At 46.5% G+C, this 24,010-nt stretch overlaps 1 protein-coding gene across 1 annotated transcript in view; it reads right to left on the bottom strand.

The window, feature by feature from the left end:
* Window positions 1-24,010, bottom strand: part of SCN10A (sodium voltage-gated channel alpha subunit 10) — a 102,659-nt gene that overhangs the window by 6,907 nt on the left and 71,742 nt on the right. Inside the window, exons 18-26 of the mRNA XM_009201166.3 lie at window positions 22,417-22,540; window positions 21,222-21,376; window positions 17,955-18,128; window positions 12,940-13,062; window positions 11,066-11,350; window positions 9,751-9,804; window positions 8,401-8,538; window positions 6,183-6,287; window positions 765-1,035 (exon numbers count right to left, since the gene is read on the bottom strand). Coding sequence (XP_009199430.2) covers window positions 765-1,035; window positions 6,183-6,287; window positions 8,401-8,538; window positions 9,751-9,804; window positions 11,066-11,350; window positions 12,940-13,062; window positions 17,955-18,128; window positions 21,222-21,376; window positions 22,417-22,540 — 1,429 coding nt within the window. The remainder of the gene's footprint in view (window positions 1-764; window positions 1,036-6,182; window positions 6,288-8,400; window positions 8,539-9,750; window positions 9,805-11,065; window positions 11,351-12,939; window positions 13,063-17,954; window positions 18,129-21,221; window positions 21,377-22,416; window positions 22,541-24,010) is intronic.

Raw genomic sequence — 24,010 nt, 5'->3', positions numbered from 1 at the left:
GGATAATAACACCTGCTCAACAGGGAGGCTGCGAACATTCATGGAGCCCAGCTCAGCGTTCAGAACTTAGTAAGTATTCAATCATGGCAGTTCCATTCCCCATGTTAGCCTCTAACTCTAGTAATATTCTCTGAACACCATTGGGCCCAAAATACTGGACCTGTCATTCAACAACACCCAGACTGGGCCTTAAGGGTTTTAATTTCTTGGCATTGATATCTTGACTTTTCTATCACTGATGTTCCCTAATAGAACAGTTGTGTAGAGACTTAATTCCAGACCCTAGACTTGAGAATCTGCTTTGAACAATCTCCTCCCAGTCTTTCCTCACTTTGATGGCAACCCACCTCCTTTTCCAGAACATATTTTAAGACTCACCTCACATTACACCACCCGCCCCCTGCTTTCAAGACCATAAAAGCAAGGTCTGCTGGAGGCTCCATCATCTTACAGTCTGAGGTTCTCAGAAGGAATGATTATTCCCTGTCAGCCCCTGAGGTTCTGGCCATGGGCTGTGCACGCAGTAGGCACTTGAAAACACTTCATGTGAGCATGGAGAAGACCAATAGAACCTCTTCATTTCACTGAGACAGTAGCCCAAGACATTTAAAACTTTCTGCTCTTGGAAAGCCGCAAATACAGGGTTCTTCTAACATAAACATGTATTTCAAAAAGTTCATTGGTTATTTCCTTGGTTTTAGAAGAGTATCCCAAAGACCCCTAAGCAGAGGTGGGGCTTCCCCACCACCTGACTGCCCACTTACTCGTAATGGAGAGAACTACGACAATGAAGTCAAACACATTCCAGCCATTGGTGAAGTAGTACTGCCTCAAAGCGAACATCTTCATGACACATTCGCCCGTGAAGATGGCCACAAAGAACTGGTTGATTTTGCCCAGAATTTTCGTCTTTTCTTCACTCTGGTCATCAGTCTCCACCATCATGGTGATCATGTTGAGGCAGATGAGGACCATGATGGTGATGTCAAAAGCTTGTCTGGTCACGATGTCAAAGACAAAACCCTGGAACTTGTTCTGAGAAAACAGGAGATAGTGGCATCAGGGCCTTTGGGCCAACACAAACCAGGCATCTGTATTATCCATAGATGAGTTTTGTCTCCATCACACTCCACATCTGAACAGAAGCCAAATACTATCCTTACCTCTTCCAAAATTTCACTTTTAGTTGACTCTACCTCATTGCCCCAGTTCAAGTCCTTAATACCTCTCCTGGCCCTTTGATGTCACCAGGCCCTTCCTTTGTCCTGGTCTGTGCCCTTGCCTCTATTTGCAATGCCCTCCCAGTCCCCTCTCTTGGCTGTCTAAATTCCAACAGTCTTGAGTAATTCATCTGTTTTAAGCTCTATTTACTGCATGGAGCTTCCCTTAGTCACGTGACACCACACTGCCCTGTCCCTTTGGGGCTCCCACTTTTCAGTCAGCCTTGAGTTCTAGTATTTCATATCTGCGTCTCTTCTTCTTTACTAGATAATGAGCTCTTTGAGGACAAGGGCTATACCTTCCTTAACTTTGTTTCCCTGTAGTGCCCTGTACATTGCAAGAGTTCAAGAGCTGCTTGAAATATTAGTTTGAGCTACTTTGCTGAGAGTAAAGTCAAGTGCAAAGGGGAAACTTATTCTTGGAAATGTTCCCTCTACTTCTGGTGCTATGCAAATGCCTAAGCAAATACAGATATAGGGCATGGGGTCAAGTGTTGGTTGTTTGCATCTTGGAAGGAATATCCAGAGTGGCCTGGAAAACCAAGAGATCATTTACATCTGGTTATTTTTATGGTGTCTTTAAAAAGTTCTTAGTGTGATCCTCTCTTTTTTTAGTGCTGTGAACATCTTACTGCTCTGTGAGTCCTTGATCTCAACCCCATTCCCCACTCTTTTTGACCTCCCAAACCTTCCCCTGACCTCTATGGAGCTCACCTGCCTTGATCTGCACGTATCTCCCCCTATTCAAAGGCTGCCATTCTCCCCTACCCCATGTACCTCAGGGGTTGGGTCTGGGGTTCTCCTTGTTCACCACTGACCCTTCCATACCATTGTTCTTCCTGTGTCTTGTAAAACCCCTTCTTGCTTTGTAGCTTTGCCACCTAGCTTTGTCACCTCCTCATTATTGCCACTTACCAACCTCTTGGTCTCTCTGCCTCATTACTGATGGGTGAGGAGGCTCTTGGCCATATTTGCCAGCTCTTGGCCACATTTGCCCACTCTTGGCTATTATCCTAGGCAACATTAATATCCATGTGCATTACTGTTTGTCTCTTAGTTTATTGCACAAATCTCTAATTACCTAGTTTCTCCTAACTTAAAGCAGAATCTTCCAGAAACTTACATCTCCCTCCAGCTACCATCTTAGATCTCTGCCCACCTTCAAAGCAAAATTTCTTGAAAGAGTTGTGACAATCACTGTCCCTCATTTACTCCTCAGCCCACGTCAACAGAACTTCTGCCTCTATCCTGACATTGAGATGGTTCTCACTAAGATCATGAATGACTTCCCATAATATTAGATCCAAGGACACTTGTCTGACATTGCCTAGTACACTCTCTACCTTGAAATGTTGCTTTCTTGGTTTCCACCATGGCTTACATTTCTGCTTCTTTTCTTGCCATTTGTGATGCTCTTTTATAGTCTACTTGACCCAACTTTTAGACATCAGAGCTCTTCAAGGCTCAGTCTTGAGCATCCTTTGCTCTTCACCCCATTTTTTCTCCCTTGACAATTTCTCCAGCCAGGAGTTAATATATATGTGCAAATTTGGTCAATTGTTTGCCTCTGTCACCGGACTATAATCTCCATAAGAGTAGGAACTTTGTCTGTCTTGCTCACTGCTCTAACCCTGGTGTCTCCATAGTGCCTGGCTGCAATAGATGCTCTACAAATTGGTAAATGAGTGGAAGACAGAATGGGCAGCTCTGAGTTAACCATAGCTCAAATAAAAATTTAAAGTCACCCTTTATTTGACTAAATTCAATTCTGTACCAAGGGTACATACTGAATGTATGGGATATGTGGCCTCTGCATGAGTGGCTATGAGGGAGGAAAAGAAGAACCTGTCTGATCCCTGCCAGGGAGCCCACGGGAGCTGCACAGCAGGCAGAGGGGGAAGTGCTGTGATGAGGCTGATCCTTGCCTTCTGCTTCACGGTGGGGATGGGTTCCTTTCCTGTTGGGTTAAAGCAAAGTACCAGACCCAAGTGGCCTTGGCTCAGGGCAGAACTGCTGGCTCACATCTTTCCCGGGGTGGGAGGGGGATTGCTGAGCCACTAATCCCTTCCATTTCATCACTGAAAATGGTGAAAGAATACAGGCCCATTCATGGTCACATGACTTCTAATTAAACACAGCAGGCAACAGCATCGCTAAGTGGCTGGGTATGAAGTTTGCCCTGGATATTGTGACTTGCTAGCTGCTCTTGGCTTAGCCCATAGTCAGGGATCATACCTTTGCAACCCTTGGTGCTCTCAGAGATGATGAAGTGGGTGATTGATGATGTGATAATCTCTAGAACCTATTATATTTCTATAAAGCGGAGTATGTGAGACTTGCTTTTATTGATTTCTGTAGCAGGGAATGTTAAAGAATAAAATTTTCCAGTCTTGTTGAATCCTTAGCTTTTGCCATGGAAGAAACAAGACTTAGAGCCTGAGCATCATCAGAGGTGAGAGGAGGTGTGTGGGGCTCCTGTGTGGTCCCAGGTAAGCTCTGTCATGAAATGGCACCCATGCACTGATGGGGAAGAAGTCCTGTGTCAGTGCTTTGCTGGTATGACCAGCTTGAGCTTTGGAGCTCCTAAGGGGAGAAGGTGGACATTCCAGGGCCAATAATCTGGCCAAAAGCAAGCTGGGCCTGGGAAGAAGGGTCTTAGTTGGGAGTGGGAATTTCCTTTTTCCTTGGATTTCTTTCTTGGTTCTAGACTTTGAAGAGGGAAGATGATCAGGCTTGTGCCACTGGGCATGTGGGTGTCAAAGATGTTGCCTGTCATATGGATGCTGATCAGGAGCTAGGATTGTCCAAGACATATGGGTCCTGGAGAGCAGCCATCTGCAGTTGGTGCTTGGACTCTGCTTCATGCTGGTTTCTCTGTTGGCATCCCTGTGACTTCAAAGTTTTGTTTAAATGTTCTAACCTTGCCTCAGCTATGCTAAATTAGGGAACAAAGGAAAGAGTGTCTACCTTGCTTGGGCCAGAATATTAAGGGGAGAGCCATGTTCCTCCACTAAGGCTAGCATAAGGTTGACAGTGAATTAGTAATCTACTCCCCTTCCATTCAAAGGATGGAGAATCTCAGGAACAGAGTTGGTTATGAGGTTTCACTTTCCCTCCACATGTGGAGAACTCCCCCATTGCCATCCCGGGAGGATCCTGGTTGCAGTTTAATTAGCAGAAATGGTGATTTTGTTGCAGGTATTCCTGGCTGACCATCAACTCCATCTCCCACTCTTATTTACTGCCTGGAATTTCAACATTAGAGTCCTGCCTTTGTAGGTAGATGCCTCTCCAGGGTCCCTTTTTAAAATATGATTTATCTTGTCCTAAGAATGTTGTCTTCTTTGAGGGGAGGAAGCTTTCTTTGGCAGCCTATGGGGTTGGGTGATGACAGGGAAGAAGCAGGGATGTCAGAGAGATTGAGTAGTATGTGGGGGAAGGTGCCAAAAACCTTTATGATTTTGCCAAGGGTTGCCCCTAGCATACACTCATTGGCATCTGGTTCAAATGTGGATTCAACCTTACTCCAGCCACCAGTAAAGGCCAGTGTGGACTCAGCTGCTTGCTTCTCAGCAAGTCTTAGGGTCCTCCTCCCATTACCCATGACTTGAATGTAGTTGGGACTCAGCCTTTCACCTAATTTTAATTTTGAGCCTGCTCCTCCCCGTTGAACTTGTTGATGGAGGGATACTCAATGAACCTAAGGACTTTTGCTTAGGCTTACTCAGATCCAGTTATCTTGATCATATGGGGGGTTTAGGAAGAAAGCTCTGTCCCTACAGAGGTCTGAACCTCCTATCACTCCCCATTCCCCACTGGAACACTTCTTATCAGAATCTAGACTAGTAATAAATTCATGACCACTATTTCAAAATAAAGTGTCAAAAGTCATCATTTTTTTTATCTTGTAAATGTTTTTGACTTTGTTCTGACAAAATTTGAAGTAAATTATGCAAATCCTATACCTTGATTTTAAAAAATCTAATACCTTGGCTAACAGAATGCAAGTCTCTATAATTCATTTAGGGAAAGGCTTGTTCCTTTGTTAAAGGTCCTTTGGACTTTGCCGTTGTGTGGGGAAGGGTTAATGAAATTGTGCCATGAGCAGTACCTGTGATTTTCTTCACAAATGCTGCATCTTAGCCACAGAAAGTTCACGTAAAGGGACACGGGGCCAATTCCATTCACTGGAGTGGATGGCTTGGAAATTCTTTGAAGAGGATCAGCAAAAATTTCTGACACATCAACATCTTCACCCACAAACCTGATCATCCATTCCCAAAAAAGTGCTATCTTGGGGCCTCTCAGAGGCTTGATGTTTTCTATCTTCTGGTAGAGGGCTGAGAAGAACTTAGGTGATATCATGTGTGGTATGGGTAGTGTGTTTAATGGAGATCTTGAGATCTTTATGAAAAAAGGAGTGAAACTAGAGTCTGGCCCTTAACTCAAGTCGGATAACTTTTGGTTCCTATTGGGCCACTCGACCATGACCATGTCTGCATCTTGGATCCTGGCGGGGGAGTTGAGTTGTGGTCATTTCCTCTCTATACCTGTAGGCATGGGGTAGAATATAGGGTGATACTGGAGATCCACTGTGACCTAGACCATGATACATAACCACACAAGTTTAATCCCTGGGTTCTAACTACCCTTACTGTCACTTAGCTTAATCTGCCTCCAATCCTATGCTTGAACTCTAAAACTGTTGGAGAAACTCAGTGCTCCCCCAAACAGATTCATTTCAAATAGCTATAAAAGGTACGTTTACTTCAGAAGACCAGAGTTGCTTCTTTTGGACTTCTCATTCCTTGGGCCTAGGAACCCTCATCACCCTCATCCCAATGTCAACCCAGATCTTCTCCTCCATAAACAGCACTCCCTCAAGCCCCTGCCTGACACAGGCATAGACTGTCATGTTGGATTCACAGACAGGCTGTGCTACAGGAAAACTCTGGGGCTTACCAGGGGCCGTGGGATGGGCTTCTGGGGCTTCTTGGAGCCCAGCTTCTTCATGGCATTGTAGTACTTCTTCTGCTCCTCTGTCATGAAGATGTCCTGGCCCCCTAAGTGCAGAGAGGGCCACACTGTTACTAAAGCAAGAGGAACTCCCGACGGATACCAAAATCAGAACAGGCAGGCGAGAAAGGATCATATCAACCTTCTCCCCTCCTCTGCAAATAGACACACCAAGCTCAGCATCAAGGAGTGTCTTGCCACAACCAGTGTCAGAACAGTGGGAGTCAGTTCCATTGCCGACTCCCTGCCTGGGTCTCTAAAGCAAAGCCAGTTTCTGTTCTCGAGGGATCCAGAGATACTGCCTGGATAGAGGGTGGGGAGGGTTGGGAAACAGGACTCAATGAGACAGTACATGTTGGTTCAAATCTGAGTCTTGGATCTAGCCTGTTCATTCCAGTAAAATTGTTTGGTCTTCTAGAGTCACAGTCTCTCCCAGCGGGCAAGAGATTTCCTGAGGACCTTGAAGCAAAGACTCTGGGACAGAAGCCCTCAAATCTTTTCTGAAGAGGAGGAGATGAGGACAATTACTGCCTTATCCTTGGGTCCTTGGTCTCAGAGGGACCTCTGGTTCTCTTGAGGCCCTGCCAGTCACACTGCCCTCTGCTGTTATAGTGCCAGAAACTGTACCACCAAAGATGTCTTCCACGCTTAGAATTGGGTATTAGTTTTTCTTTAGTGGCCCTTGGATTTCCTTCATTCAAGTTCTCACCTTTAACTTCCTGACATAATTTGAAAGCCACCCATTTTAATAACATGTTTATGGAAGTCAGTCCCTGCAAATGCTGGGAAAGTAGGCTGAGATCCGTGGAATTTGAGAGGAGATCTGAGAAGATCTATGGACACAAAGGGCTTCCTGGGAGGACCATCTTTATGGGGTAAGAGAAGGAAAGGGCAAGAGCAGTGGGTAGGTGAGCTCTGGGTGAAGTCATGCTGAGAACTCTGACCAAGGATTCAGTAGATGCAGTTTCTCAGTGACCCCAGCCTGATCACTGGCTCATCTCCCTCCATTACCCAATGTCTCCCTCTGTAATCTGTCTCTTGGCCTCAGTTTTCTCATCTGTAAAATGGGAGAAACGACTGCTGAATAATCTCAAACCTCCCCAGGGTGCTGATCACACTGATCAACACTGTCTTGTCCCAGACCTATCCTACCCTCTTCTTATGCCCAGAACCCTGAGCAAGGATTTCCTGTAAGTGGGGTGCCTGCCCCACTATGTATATATTTTAAATTGTTAATAGTAAGAGCATCTGGTGCTCTTGAGGCCCTGCCAGTCACAGTGCCCTCTGCTGTTACAGTGCTGGAAACTGCACCACTAAAGATGTCTTATGCTCAGTCCTAACCTCAGTGCTCTTTGTTCAGGGTTTTGTTTACCCCTCACCACAATCCAAGGAGTAGGTATTATCAGCCCCATTGAATGAATGAAAAAAACTGAGACTCAGAGAGGTTTAAAATATTGCCAGCATGAGCCATCCACAAGTAGCTGAGTCAGGAATGCAAACCCAGGTTTGTATGTGCTCTGTGACTTATCTATGTAGCCCCTTTTCTCTCTGGATCTCAGTCATGCAAATCTAGGACAGTGCCTATCTACCTCAGGGGTATGGAGGGCATTAAATGAAAGGATAATAGGAAAGTACTTTATACCTTTATTGCCCTGATATTTTCTTATAAACATCAGAGGTTATCTGAGATTTGATTCTTATTAATCAGAGTCGGTACCCTTGGAGGCACAAGCCTTCCTCCCCATCCCAAGGAGGGTTGGGATTCTGCCAGTGCTTGGCCATGGCCTTTCCTGAGATGCCCTGACTCAGTCCTTTGTGGGGATCAGATGCCCCAACAGGTCAGCAAGTTCTGAATCCCTTTCTTTCCCTCCTTGTATTCTCCCAGGGCTCACCTGGAAGACATCTAATACATCCGGTTCCAGTTGGGAAGACCAAGGTCCCTTTGGGATGTGAACCCTGAATGAGGATGTCAGGGGGGCATTGCTGACAGAAAGAAATGCAGCTCTTCCAGCAACAGCAATCACAGGGCAAGGGTTAGCACTGATATTAAAGTGATGGGCTGTGAGTAGTGTGGCTTTTGTCAGGAGGCCAGAGCTGGCCAGGGAACAGGAAATATAAAGCTTACCACTACAGCAGAAACCAGAAACCCCTGAGCCCCACTTATCTTTTTTTTCTGTTGATTGAAGTTGTCAATTATGACCCCAACAAAGAGATTCAGTGTGAAGAAGCCTCCGAAAATGATGAAGATGACGAAGTACAAATACATGTACACGTTGTCCTCCCACTTGGGTTGCATGTTGACCTGTGACCAGACAAGGGAGAGTGGGAAGGAGGGTGGGTGTTTTAGTTCAGGTTCAGTCTGAAAGCCAAGCCTGAGACAGGGACCTGGGTACAGGTGATTTATCTGGGAGGTGATCCAAGGAAGCAGGAATGAGGGAGTGGGGGAGAATAAGTGGGAACAGGAGAAGAGCCTGTGAAGAGGATATTGTTAAGCAGGGCATCATTGTGGGCAACTGGAGCACAATCCTACTGGGGTCCTCTGAGTAACTGTGTAGAGCACATGCAGGATTGTATCACCAAGTGTCAGGGAAGCTGGAGTATTTATCCTCAGACTCCCAAAACTTATTGGTAAGTGTTGCCCCTGGGAACATTAAATCCCTGGTCCTTGGGGGAGGAGTTGCTGAACAAGCTCCTAAGCCCTGAAGTCTTCAAACAGAGAATCAGAAGTGCAGCCTGCAGGTGAAATCAGAAGTGGGCCAAAGGAAAAGGTGGCAGGGAATTGACAGTACCTGCCATAGCAGGACGGGGTCATTCCCCAACAGTGTCTCCCCAGCCTGGTTTTATTATTATTTTATTTTTTTTGAGATGGAGTCTCGCTCTCTCACCCAGGCTGGAGTGCAGTGAAGCGATCTTGGTTCACTGCAACCTCTGCCTCCTGGGTTCAAGAGATTCTCCTGCCTCAGCCTCCCAAGCAGTTGGGTGCCTGGTTAATTTCTTTCATATTTTAGTAGAGACGGGGTTTCACCGTGTTGCCCAGGCTGGTCCCCTGAGCTCAGCCAATCTGCCCACCTCGGCCTCCCAAAGTGCTAGGATTACAGGCATGCGCCATTGCACCCAACCCAGCCTGGATTTTATGATAGTTTCTGAGATTCTACCTCATTCCTCCCAATGTCCCTTGATTATAGCCACTACCCTTGCTTTGCTCCCACCCCTGTCCAGGGAGTGGCTCACATGAACTCTCTCTTAGAGGTTATCTGATGCTTTCCTCAAAGGTGAGCAGAGGAAGACCTCAAGAAGCCTCAGGAGTGTAGATGTAAAGGGGATAGGCTCAGTGGCTGAAACACCCAACAGAGAGCCAGCTGGACACTGCTTCAAGGAGGGACAGTGTGAGGTTGCTTGGTGATCACCTCTTCCAGTACCAGGGTCATCTTCATTTCATTTCAAAAGCAGACTGAACTGATATGGGTAGGACTCACAGAGGGGAAGGCTGTAGGGACAGTGGGCTGAGACTCACCTCCCGGGAATCGACAGCTGCATACATAATGTCCATCCAGCCTTTAAAGGTTGCCTGGAGACAAGGAGCAGAGGCCACTCAGTGTCTGCCCATCCATTTACACTGGACCTTTCCCAAGCCATGGTGGCCCAGTTAGAGAGGGCAGATTCCTGAGTTGGAAAGGGCTTGGGCAGAAAGAATGAAAGGAAAGGTTCCTTTGGGTTATTTGACTAATCTCATACGATGATTTAAAGTAATTCCACATGTGGCTGTTTAAGAATAGAGTAGCATTAAAGACACAGAGCCTTTCAGAATGTAGTATGGACTGAGGACTGAGTGTCTAGGTGTCTGGTTCTAGTGCCAACTGCTACAATGCTGCTCTGTGCACTTGCCTAAGGTTTCCCCTCTCAGGGCTGCCATTTTCTCAACCACTTTCCCACTATATGCACATGATGTAAGAATGGTATATCTTTCAGATGGAGAAGTTGAGAATAGAAGACCTCCACATTCCTGCATTCAGCTTTAGCATTCTTGAGGTCGAGAAACTGGGTGTGCCTTCCAGCATGTTCAGAGCGTGCAAGACATCTTAGGTCTTACACTCCTAGGCCTGTTACAGCACTTGATGAGCTGTTTTGATTCACTTATTAGTCTGTTTCTCTCATACAGCATCAGTGTCCAAGGCCAGTTCTGACTGTATCTCCCAGGGCTGAGTAGTACCATGCCTGGCATACCAGAGATACTCAGAGATTATTTTTTGAATAAATGCAAGAACCAATGGTAGAATGTAGACACTCAAGAGTAACTGCATGACAAATGTATGAGTAACTGTATTAACACTTGAATGAACAGAGGACTGAATAAACAGGTGGATGAAGGCAAGAAATGAACGATTGAATGGATGATGAAAGAAAGAAAGACACGGTGAATGTGTTTGATTGTCATTATCACCGACATTATCTATCATTACGATAGACCTAATTAGACATAATTTATTACCATTTAGGAAATGATGTGAAGACCAAACATATGGCTATGCCCTGTCTATTTTTTACAGGTACTGTGTTTTAAGTCACTACCTGATACAATCCCATGGCAGGCCCATCCCTTTATACTATTCTACCAGCCCACACTTGTGTAATTGCACCACTGTGAGATCACATTCACTAGGAAGGCCCTCTAGTATCATGGTGTAGTCTGTAGGAATAGAGAATGACCTCAGTTCACCCTGAGTTCTACTCCTTGCAAAGTCCCCACATAGCATCTTCTGGGAACTCAGACTCTCCATTTTATTGAGCAGCCAAAGCAAGAGATATGGTTGATCTCATGGTTGACTCACCACCTGCAGAAGTGCAAGGTAACCCATTGCAACATTATCAAAGTTGACTTTCACATTGACCCAGAAGAAGCTGCCGGTGGAGTTTTGAATATTGCAGTCAGACTTGTTATTCACAATCGACAAAGGTACAAGAGAAAACTCTCCATCGGTGTAGTTGATGCACCTCCAAAACTTCCCTGCGAAGAGGTTCACACCCATGATGCTGAAGATTAGCCAGAAGATGAGGCAGACGAGGAGGACGTTCATGATGGATGGGATGGCGCCCACCAGGGCATCCACCACCACCTGGTGGGAGATAGAGAAGGATCTGGAACCCCCAATGCCCCACCCCCTCTGCTGGATTCTATCTCTTTCTATTCTCATTCAGGCTGCTTCATGAGCCAGTGGCCTGTGGAAGCAGCAAGAGAAGTGGGTTAATTAGTGCAATAATTCAGACTCAGAAGACTGAGAGACACTGGGCAGCTGAAGATGGATTTAGACCTTCTTCCCTTAACCTCATTCAGGGTGGGTTGCAGTGAGAAGATGGATGAGTTTACAAGCATACTCCACTCTTTTAGAAGTGTGAGAATGTGTGTATTGTACCTGCACATACAGACTTCTAGAACCTTGACTTATTCTCTTTAAATACCACACATAAAACAGAAACACAATTTAAATACAATTTAAAGTATGCTTTGGTCAAGAACTAATGAAAACCTAAATCCATAGTCACAAAATAGCTCATTTGTAAATAAGCAAACGAGGATCTATTAGATACAAAATAAAATAAATTTCAAACTATTTCAATCTTCAGGTCCTACTGTTTGTAAAGGCACAAGTTAATTTCAAAAGCCCACTTTTGTTTTTGAAGCTATGATGACTACTTCCAGCCAATGATAGTGGAACAAAGCAAAACCTTACTTTCTGCCTTTTGTAATTATGAGGAAGAGGTGGCTGTCAATCAGCAGTCTCTAAAACAAGGCTTGGGCTGTGAGCATTCCGTCCTGATGGAGGCAATTAGGGCAAAGTGGAGGCTGACACAGGTGGATAAAGAAAGGGGTGGATGGAAGGGGAAAATCCACAGGACCTGATGATTGCATCAAGTTGGAGAGAAGAAGCATTCCAGTGGGTGGCAGCTGAGGTACTGAGCTGATGATGTCACTACGTTTAAATGGAGTATTAGAGGAAAGACTCATTTGTCATGGAAAGACAGATAACTTGGGATGTTCTGGAGATGTTGGCAATAAGAGGCAGAGTTGAGTGACTGAGAGAATAGATGCTTGTGGAGCAATGATTCAGGATCATTTCACTAAGAGGAAAGGGGGTGAGGTCTGGGTCCTGGTGGCTGTGATATTTATGGGTGACAAGGGAAGAGGGGTCCACAAAAGGACTTGAAAGAGAACTAAGAGAGTTAGGACATGCAGCACCACCAAAGTCAGAGCAGGAAGTGAAGACTCAGAGCCTACCTTTGGACATGGGGCCCCGGAGCTCAGGGTTGGTGGGATGGAGGGCATAAAGGGGGAAGGGTTACCAAAAGCTGCAGATCAGAGAAGTTTTTTTTTTTTTTTGGTTGTTTGTTTTTTGAGATGGCGTTTCACTCTGTCACCCAGGCTGGAGTGCAATGGCACAATCTCAGCTCACTGCAACCTCTGCCTCCTGGGTTCAAGCGATTCTCCCGCCTCAGCCTCCTGAGTAGCTGGGATTACAGGCACACACTACCATGCCCGGCTAATTTTTGTACTTTTAGTAGAGATGGGGTTTCACCATGTTGGCCAGGGTGGTTTTGAACTCCTAACCTCAGGTGATCCGTCTGCCTCAGCCTCCCAAAGTGCTGGGATTACAGGCATGAGCCACCGCGCCTGGCCAGATGAGAGCAGTTTTGAGATCAGACTTACCCGCATGCCTTCAAATCGAGACAGAGCCCGCAGTGGCCGCAGAGCACGAAGGGTTCGTAGGGCTTTGATGGGAGCCACTTCAGAATATTCCAGAATCTTTGCTGTGAGACTTGTCAGTGAGATCTAAGTGCAGCAGAGGGCAGAAACATCACTCTAGGTTTGCAGAAGGGCAGTCCTGGTGGAAGAAGACAGGAATTCCCTGCCCAGCCTCCCATCCCTACACATCTAAGCCATCATCCTAGCTCCCACCTTATTTGGAACTCCAATGAGAGGTCTGGAAAGAGTTCTGTCTCTTCCCTTTTATTAAAAATTTTATTCACCACTCTCTTAAACAATCTGGGCAGGAAAAACTCAGTCTCAAACATCACCAACCTCTGGTATATAGGTGGCCAAGCTTCCAGTGTATTAAATCAACTCTTCCTTTTCCCTCTAGGGGCAGCAGTCAGGCCTCAACAACCTTGAAATTGATTTTCAGAGACTTGGAGACATGATGTTCCCTCCTAGGGGCTATGCTGAGGGTCTACTCTAAGGAATATAGTAGTCTCAATTATATTTGCTCAGAGAAGTGGGGTGGAAAGAATAGTGGCTTGGGTGGGGTCTAATTCCCTCTTGACCCCTGATTTTTTGTGACCTTGGGTTAGTGCCCGGCTAGTCCAGGATACTTTCACCCTTTGTAAAATGAAAAAGTCAGACTAAGAGAATTCCAAAGTTCTGATAGCTCTGTAGTTCTTCAAAAAGTTTCTGGTATGGGTCCATGAGATCTAGCTTCAATAGATATCTGAGAAATAATGACTGACTTGTGAACCCCTTTTGGTCTGTCAGTTTTCTTTAAGTGGTGGTCCAAAGACTGCAAAGGACAGAAAATTACATGAAAAAAGTTCCCCTGCTAGGAACTTTGAAGGTTCCAGGGAGATGTCATAGATACAGGCTATGACCCTGTGCTGTGAGATCTTAGCTACGCCACGGATGGTGGGCTGAATTCAGACTCAGCTTATCCTGGCAGTTAGGCGGGATGCACACAGGGGCTTCAGAAAAGAAGGGCTTTATACTTGAGTGACAGGGCCTCAAGCAATGCCCATTCTTTGGATGAATGGCTTATTCTACCAGGACAAACAACTGGAATGGAAGGGACCTCCTTCCTTCATTCATGTAAGGCTCCAGACACCGGCAGGTGAAACCCAGCTGCCTGGGTGCCTGAGGGCAGGGAGGTTTGGGGCCAGTTCCATGCTGAACCCTATTCAGTCTTTTGCTCAGCCCCTTGGGAAGTCTGCCTCACATGGATAATCTGCAGCTGGGGCAGACAGGTGCTGGTGCCTCTCCAGCAAAGTCTGTCCACCCAAGCCCACCTCCATTCTCACTGCTCAACCCACTAGCCTCCCAAGTGGTCTCCAGGCCCTAGTACTGCATCCATGCATCTATTCTCCATTGCAAATCTGATTATGATCATGTCTTTCTCTAACTCTCAAACTTCAGTGGTACTTTATCACCCTCAGGATAAGCTCCATACTCTGTAGCCTGTGTCATATGGTCACAACCTACTTTTCCAGTCATATTTCACCCACACATTCTACTCAAATCAAATTGTTCCCTGAGCATACTTGTGTCTGTGCCTTTGTTCAGGGTCAGGTTTTAGCTAAGACGGGCCTTCCCCAGTCCTCTCGCAGCTTCTTGCTCCTGCTTGTTTCTATGCCCCACATCTAATGCCACCTCCCATAGGAAGCCTTCTCAACCACCCCACCCCAAGAGTGGAAAAAGGCTCATGTCTCTTTGTCTCCAAGATACCAATTGCCCCCAGTAGTGCTCAACACATTCACCCTTACAATACATTTATTTCCGTGTGTGTGTCTTGTCTGCTGAAAGACTAAAGTGTAAGATCCTGGAGATAGTGAGTATTTATTCTGTGCTTCGGTTTCTTCCAGAGCACTTCATAAGGCAATCCTGTATTCAATAGTTATAAATAGACGTTTGACAAATGGAAGAAAAATAGGAGCATTGGGATGGCTAGAAGGAAGGAAAGAAGGAAGTACCGCTGGATGAAAAGTTGAAGGGTAATTTCACAGAGGGATGAATTAAAGGATACAATGATAAATAGGATAAATTTAATGTATAACATGAATACTATAGTTAATAATAGCATATGGTTTTAAGTATTTTTCTTACTGAGTAATTATAGCTGCTCTTGCCACAGGGGTCGAAATGGGTAACTATGTGAGATGATGGATATGTTAATATGTTCCACTAGAGTAACCATTTTACTATATATATATCTTATAACATCATTTTGTATCCCTTAAATATTGATATGGTTTGGCTGTGTCCCCACCCAAATCTTATCTTGAATTCCCACGTGTTGTGGGAGGGGAGGGACTCAGTGGGAGGTAAGTGAATCATGGGAGCAGGTCTTTCCCATGCTGTTCTCATGATAGCAAGTAAGTTTCATGAGATGTGACGGTATTGTAAGGGAGAGTTTCCCTGCCCAACCTCTCTCTTTGCCTGCTGCCATCCATGTAAGACGTGAGTTGCACCTCCTTGCCTTCCACCATGATTGTGAAGCTTCTCCAGCCACATGAAGCTGTAAGTCCAATTAAACCTCTTTCTTTTATAAATTGCCCAGTCTTAGGTATGTCTTTATCAGCAGCATGAAAATAGACTAATACAAATACATACGGTAAAATGTATTTAAAATTTTTTAAAAGATAACAGATACAAAAAGATGGATAGGATAGATAGTTGAATGGAAGGATGGAAGAAACAAAGAAGAAAGGAAAAATTATGAAAGCAGGGAATAGTAATGGATAGATGAGATAGGTGGATAAGAGAAGGATGGATGGCTGGGTAAAATGACTGATGCATAAATGGAAAGATGGGGATTTGGACAGAATAGATGAATGAAATAAATTAGTGAATGACTGGAAGGTTGATAGGATGGACGAATGGATGATGAATGGAAGTGAAGGGGATGAATGAACAGATAAGTGGAAGAAAGGAAGAATAGATGGATAGGTTGAAGCAAGAATGGAAAGATGGAAGAATGAGTGGATAGAAGGATGAGTGAGTAGAAGGAAGCTTGGATGGAAGATGTATGAATGAGTGAACAGAATGTTAGATGATTGGACAGTTGTATAGAAGAATTAATCAAAAGATAGAAAGATATAAGGGTTAAAGATGATGAATAGATGGAAGGAAGTTTAGAATAAATGATTGGGCAGAAGAGAAGAGGGAAAGAAGAATGGGAATGGATGGATGGAAGGGGAGGACTGATGGAGATGTACAGCTGGAAGGAATAAAGATGGATGGATGGCCGGGCGCGGTGGCTCAAGCCTGTAATCCTAGCACTTTGGGAGGCCGAGATGGGTGGATCACGAGGTCAGGAGATCGAGCCCCTCCTGGCTAACACGATGAAACCCCGTCTCTACTAAAAAATACAAAAAACTAGCCGGGCGAGGTGGCGGGCGCCTGTAGTCCCAGCTACTCAGGAGGCTGAGGCAGGAGAATGGCGTAAACCCGGGAGGTGGAGCTTGCAGTGAGCTGAGATCCGGCCACTGCACTCCAGCCTGGGCGACAGAGCGAGACTCCGTCTCAAAAAAAAAAAAAAAAAAAAAAGATAGATGGATGTTTGGGAGGAAGGAAAAAGGAAGACTGAATGGTTGGATACGAAAGGAGACATGTATGGAAGGAAGGATGGATGGTTGGAAGGAAGAATCAGTAGGAAGATGGATAAAATGAGTGCGTGACCATTTAAGGTGATTAGGACTGAGACTGGTGACATCAACATAAGCAGGAGTGACTGTGCCCCTAAAGGGGTGGGACACAGGAATAAATAATTTTCCTTTCATTTATGAATAATTATTTTATATGCACAGAATTATCATCCATGACTGAGATTTCAGGTCTCACAACTAATCCTTGTAGTACAGTGGCCTGAAGCTGCTAGTGCATCAGGGAAGAAGAGAACTGAATGCACAGGCCTGCTGTGGAGGACCTGCCAGCACAGGAGGCTGGACAGAATGTTCCGTGCTGGACCTCATCCAGCTTCAGGAGGCAAGCACCAAATACAGACACATTTCCTGACACCTCTGCTGGGCAGACCTTGCTGCTGGCAGCTGCTGGAGTGGGGCAGGCAGAGACCAACACAGCACATGCCTCACCCTGCTTGCAGAAACCCTCAGCTATGCGGCAGTGAACACATAACTTAGGTAACCATGCAGCAAAGCAAAGAAGGTAGGGGCCTAGACAGTGATACAGCAATGAAGTGGTTAAGATGAGGAAGAGATGATGTTGAGGAATCACACGTGTGATGTGTGAGAAGCACACAGTCAATTCCCTAATGCACGGGCTACTGGCCACAGGTTACTATGAGTGTGAACACATGAACTCCAGCTCATTACCTCTCCAAAAGGGCCCTCTGGGGGAGGGAGGGCCCACTGGGGAGGAGGCAGCAGTATAAGCTCAGTGGTTCTTAGCCATGGCTACACCTTGGAAATGCCTGGGAGCATTTATAAAATACAGATGCCTGGGCCCCACCCAAGACCAATAAGATCAGAATCTCTGGGGTAGTGGTGTTCGGTCACTGCATATTTCAGAGCTCCTCAGGGATTCTAAAGAGCAGCCAGGTGTGAGGACCACAGAGCAGCAGGTGGGAAGATCCTCTGTGCTCACAGTTCATGGCTCCCCGAGGTCCAGAAGCCCCATCTGTGGATGCAGGGCCATAAGACCTCTGAAAGCTGCATATGTCATCTCACTTTGGATGTAAAAATGCAGAGGATTGCAGGGATCTTTCTGAATGGAGACCTAATAACTCACCTAACAGTCACTATTGTGTCACAGTCATGTATTGCCTGGACTTTACCACTCATGGGTGTCGGGGCTATTCTCAGACTCCTCACTAGATTGCTCAAAGCTTTTCTTTGGAGTAGCCCTTGAGGGCCAAGTCTCTGAGCTTCCTTTGCACTAGCTATAGCCAGGAGTTAGAGGGCAGGACCCCAAACCCCACGTGTTCCCACTGAACCACTCACATTCACAATGAGGAAGTCCAGCCAGCACCACGCATTGGTGAAGTACTTTTTGAAGCCATAGGCCACCCACTTAAGCAGCATCTCGAACACAAAGATAAAGGTGAAGACCCTGTCAGTGTATTCCAGCAAAGCTTTCACCGTGGGCTTCTGGTCCAGGTAATAGTCTTCAAAGGCCTGGAAGGAAGAAAGGATGCAGAATGGCAGTCTGCCTGAACCCACAGAACTGGCACCCAGACTGATAGGGAAGGACCCAGCCAGCCCTGACCACAGTCCCTGGAAGGGGATTTGGTAGTCAGCTTGCCGGTAGCATTTTATTTGCTGTGGGGAGGTAAAGTGGGATAGTGGAGGAGGTACTGTGAGATACAAAGCATGACTTCTTCAGGGCCAACGGGGACACACAGCCCTGCTGATACTTGCAGGGATGCTGAATGCAAGGGAGAAAGAAAACCTTCTCAAATTGGATTTTGGAAGTGAACCAAAGGGATGCTAACAGTGACTTTGTTTAAAAATAAAAGCATTAACGGATGTTCACAGGCAGTTTACAAAATGAAAGTAAGAATCGCCAACACACCTCTGAAAAAGAATGTTCTATCTCACTGGTAATCAAGGAAATTCAAATTAAAAGAAGATGCTGTTTTTCTTTTATCAGATTGGTGGAGATGGAAAAGAATGGGGGAAAGCCTAGGATGCTGTGGCTGTGGGAAGCTGCCACTCTTACAAGTGACTGGCGGGAGTGAAAACCTGACCAGTTCTGTGTGAAGCCAAATAGGCAATGTGACTCAAGGGTTTCAGGAACCCAGCAATTCCTCCTTCAAGCACTAATCCTAAGGACACTGGAGGCTGTTGGCGCCCACCCAGGTCCTCTTTAAGGGGCCAGTGCCCCATCCTTCATCTGCTGGGAATGTCGGCTGCTAATAGTTCATGGATGCAGACACCCCCTTTTCCTGATGGCTTCGCTGAGCTGGGGGGAACTGTCCACCTTGGGAAATGCTTATCCTCCCTGCTGGGGCAGCCCTCAGCCAGGAACACTGACAGGGGGGTTTACAAGGCTGTCTCCTTTGCCTCAAGGTGGGACAGCTCTGTGGTGCCCTTTGTGCTTCAGCGCTTTCCGTGGGATCAGCTGAAGCTGGATTTCAACTGAACCCGTATCTTTTCTTAGCTTCTGATTCTGTGTCTAGGACCAGGACTAAGACAGGAGATTATCCAATGTCTTTGAGGGAATACACATAGGGAATATTCAATGTGTATTAGAAGGAAACATAGGGATTGATTGAATAAATTATAAAGGAATATGTTGTAGCCAATTAAATGAGATAATATGAGAATATTTACTGAGAAAATTTACTGAGGTTTTAGCATGCATATATGTGGTTTTATTTTTGTAATATGTGTATATTTTATGCATAAGCAAGATGAGAAGGAGGTATACCAGCATGTTTTCAAAGTGAGCTTCTCTTTGAGTGATGGGGAAATGGATGATTTTTTTTTTCTTTACCTTTTTCTATAATTTCCAAGTATTTTTTTGGTACTTTACTTTGTCAGATGAAAATGCATGTTATTTTTAAAAGGTACTCAAAGTGAAAGCCTAAAGAGGGCTAAATTTGGTGCCAGCCTGTTCAGTCCTATGGGGAAGAAGATGGGAGGGAAGGGAGAGCTGCAGGGGGGCGGGCTGGGCTGGAGCAATGTTGCAGGTCTGAGCTTCCTCCTGGGAATGTGGGGGGTGGACCGAGGTGTGAGGAGAAGGGGGTTAGAGAGAGAAGGGAGGGAGCAAGGGAGAGCAGAGAAGTGAAATGAGGAGAGAAGGCCCACAAGCCAATGAGGCAGTGAGGAGAGCACCTGGCCAACAGCACATGTGGTTATTATTTTAATCCAGGAGGACTGGAAGGAAAGGAGCGTAGGTGTGGAGAAAGCACTGCCCAGCCCCCTCTTGCCCCTACAATTTGGCCTTTACACTGTGCTGAGGTCCGTGTGGACAATCACCACCCTGTGCCAGGGCACTGGGCACCTGCAGCTGCTGTCACACCCTCCCCCCTGCACCCAAGATGGCAGACCAGTCCCTGCCCCAAAACTCTCTTCTCCCTTGGCTTTGCGTCATTGCCACCCTAGTTTTCCTCCCACCTCTCAGATCCTGCCTTGTCCCACACCTGTGCTCCTCCCTAAGGCTGAGGCCATGCACCGAGCAGTTTTGTCACCCTTCTTGGGCAATCTGGCATTTAGATTGAGGCCCAGATATTTAGTAGGTTGTTTTCAGAGAGTAAATGACACGAGGCGCAAGATGAGTGAAAACACGCAGCCGTGAATCAGAAGAGTGGGGCTGTAGTCCTAGTCCTTCAACGAATTAGCTGCAACCCTGGACTCTATTCCCAGCCCTTCAACTCATTACCTGAAGCCCCTCATGCCTTTGGGCTTCAACTTCCTCATCTAGAAAATGCAAACAACTGAGGATGTTGTCTCTTCCTGTGTCTATGTCTACCTTGGTCTATTGGCCGAGTAGTTGAGATTGTATAAGGAGCCTAAGCCACAGTACAGAGAGAACCTTCCTTCTTTGCTCTACAAAGCCCAGTATTCAGCCAGGGCCTTAGAGATGTGTCCCAACTCTGAATCTCTATTCCCATAAGGTCTCGTTATTCAAAGCGTGGGTCACTGAGGGCAGTACAAGCATCACTTGGCAGCTTGTTGGAAATGCAAATTCTCAGGCCCTGCCACAGATCTGTGGAATGAGAATCTGCATTTGAACAAGCTCCTGGGAGATTAAATTTTGAGAATTGCTATTGTAATGATTTTCTGTGAGCTTTAAAGGAGTAATTAGTAGCATTTGAAAGTGGTTTGATAAGGAAATATAGTCCTTTTTGTACTGTAGGCCTTCAGAGAAGGCTGTGGGTTGGGGAGGTCAGAGGGTGAGAAGCCAGGGGCTTTGGGATTAAGTAAGGGAAAAGCTGGGGTTTGCTGCTGACGAGTTGGGTGACCTTGGACAAGTCTTAAACATTTTGAGTGTCAGTTTCCCCACTATACAGTGGGATGCATACACTCACTCACTCAAATGCTTGCAGCCAGGTGTGGCAGGCCATGGCATGGGCACCTTGGACACCTCCCATGCCCTGCTGCTAAGAGGGACCCTCGCCCTGGGCTGCAGCTCTCCTTCTAGTGACAGGCTGGGGACTTTCAGCTCAGTAGTCAGGAGAACCCACCGATGCAGCTCCAGGGCCTTTGGATTGTACGAGATTCCTATCTGGAGGATTTGGAGGCAGGGGGTGTGCCTCCCCTTACCAGAGATCCACTGCTGAGCAGGATCATGAAGATGATGAAGCTCTCAAACCAGCTGTGCTCCACAATACGGTAGCAAGTCTTACGCACCTGCCAGCCCATGTCCCATGGACTCTTGGTGGTATCCACTTTGCAGCAGGGACAGTGGCGAATGCATCCTGTGGGGAGAGGTGACTGATGGTGGGTGATGGCCACTGGGCAAAGGGGATAATTTCTGCTCCTGCTGCAGAGAAACCTTTCTGCTAGGAAACCCACTTGTCATCCCCTTGGAAAAGAATTATTTCCTGGAATATGGGAGAAGAGGGGTCCCTTCCAGGCAGTCCCACAATCCAGACCTGCAGGTGTTCCTCTCCATCATCAGTCTTGCCCACTCTGGTATTTTTCCTAGCCATATCCTTCTTACAGATGGCACCAGTGGTCCCTGTTCTTCTGCCCACCTATACCTGGAAAACAGACAAGCTACAGGATATGAGCCTGGGGGTGCCTGAGGGGGATATGCTCCGAGCCCAAGCTGAACTGAGGGCCACAACATGGCTGGGATGGGAATTAGGTCCAGTCTAGCCCAGCCCAGCCCAGGGTCAAATAAAACTATTAATAGAAACTCAAGTGTTTAAAACATTTTTTCTATGTATTTTTAGAAAGCATTGAGGCCACAATTCCCTTCATAGAATGGACTCTTGATTCATTCATTGCACAAATGTTTATTGAGAATGTAACGTGTCTCACTGTTCTAAACACTGAGAAGAAAGATGACTAAGACACTGGTTCTGCTTTTGAGAGCTAAACAAAAGATTGAGGGAAGCAGATACATCATGGCCCTCTTCTGGGTCCTTCATCATCCAAATCAAGAGTTTTTGGTGGTGTTTATGGTGGTGACTGCCTTTCCCCCTTTCAACTCAAGAGGGCTGGTTTAGAACTGAGGGGGCGGTTTTTGAGGGTAACAAGGAAGGCCCACATCTCAACTTGGTGTCTGATAGTGCATGAGATGCAGATACCATGGCCAGGCTGCTGCCAGCTGGGGCATGTGTGTCTGATGCTGGCGCCCTCAGAGTGAGGCAGCAAGTGGGCACAGCGTGTTTGTCTTCTGTGGACACCAGGCCAGGGCCCTGGACCCAGAGGTGCCCAGGTGAGTGTTTGCTCAACTGGATTCTGGCCCTAATTGACATCAGTGTGAGGGGGCCTGTGGCTGTCCCTTTACCTTCTGTGAAGCAGTCATCTGGCTCTTCTAGGTCATCCGCCAGCTCAGGGATCTTCCTCAGGATCTCCTCAGGATCTGGGCAGTCCACCGTGCTGCCCTCGGAGGAGCTTGTGTCATCCACTCCCTGCAGGGGAGAAGCCCAGGGCAGTGAACTCGTCTCTCCGCGGGGCCCGGGGAATTGAACACGGTCACTGCAGGTTCAACTGCACCCGTGTTTGGTGCCTCGCCAGCTGAGGCCTGGAACACTGCTGTTCTCCCTGGAGCCCCAGAGGCTTAGCTGTGTGAGACTGTAAACCTTTGGGCCCCTGATGGAGTGCTGGCAATGGCCCGAGACACCGTAATTACACCCATAACGACTCTCAGCGTTCACTGGGCTTGAATATTTAATCATGGAGTGATGCTGCAGGGGCCTGCTGCCCTCCTGGCAGCTCCAGCCCTATAATGTCTCCAGATGAATTCAATTAGGAGTTGAAGCTGCTCTCATATTAGTAAACCTGATAGCTTGGCTAATGGACCCAAATGGTGGGGCGGGTCCCCATCTGTCGCTGCTGTCAGGCCCCTCCTGCCTAGCCAGGGTCATGGACAAGAAAACAAAAACAAAAAACCAACACCCAGAAGTTGTGTACTGAAGACACTGAGCAGGGACAACTAGCCAGGGGTGTCCTTGGAACATTTGGGAAGAAGCATGACATCCACGTGCACAATGTGACAGCCCTCACCCAGTGGGAACCAAGCGGCTTCTGTTCACCCACAGCCCCCAAATGCCGTCTCAGCCCTCCCTCTTATCTTACCCTGCTGTGGTCAGCCTTGCCTAGGGCACACAGCCAGTAGCTGACATTCTTCAAGCTGAAGGGCTTGATAACTTTGGGGATGAATTATGTCTTCCTTATCGCTATTGAGCCCAGTGCCTGTCACATAGTCAGCACTCAGCGGCTAGGTGTCAAATTAAATTCTTGAATTGAAGGCAGTGTGATTAAAGATGCTAAACTTTCATAGACGCCTCTTTCCCTATAGCTTGTTTCCTTCAAGATTTGTGAGTGAAACCACAACATTTATTTTTACCTTGTATAAGGCAATCCTAAACCTCAGACCTTCCAGCTCAGTCTCTGCGAGGCTGTCACTTCACTACTCACCTATAGAGAGCCCCTCCCCAGCCCCAGGCTGTTTTTGTCTAAAGAAAATGACGTGGACAAAAGCAAGCAGGGGAGAATCAAGGGAAAACTTCCTCATTTGTGAGCACCTCTGACTCTTACTTGCTGGCTCTGAAAGACATTTGACTTTCTTTGTGCATTGTCTTTTGTTTCCTTTTTTCTTGGCTGCCGTTTTCTGGGTGCTTATTTTGTCTCGGGCAGGAGCTACACATTTGACAAGAGCATATCATTTAAGCCTCAAAATCATCCTACCAAGTAGGCATTACCATGCAGTTTCATAGATGAAGAAATGGAGGCTCATAGAGGTTTAGGAACCGATCTTAGGTCCCACAGCTTGCAGAGTCTCACTCTTTCTTTGTTTCCCTACAGCCACCCTGGAGTGAGATACCATTGCAGCAATGGTATATGATGAAAGTTGAAATTGTGCAGATTAGCCGGAGGTT

This window comes from Papio anubis, chromosome 2, assembly GCF_008728515.1.
Source record: "Papio anubis isolate 15944 chromosome 2, Panubis1.0, whole genome shotgun sequence".
Lineage (NCBI taxonomy): Eukaryota > Metazoa > Chordata > Mammalia > Primates > Cercopithecidae > Papio > Papio anubis.
This window is presented reverse-complemented; position numbering and strand designations above follow the sequence as displayed.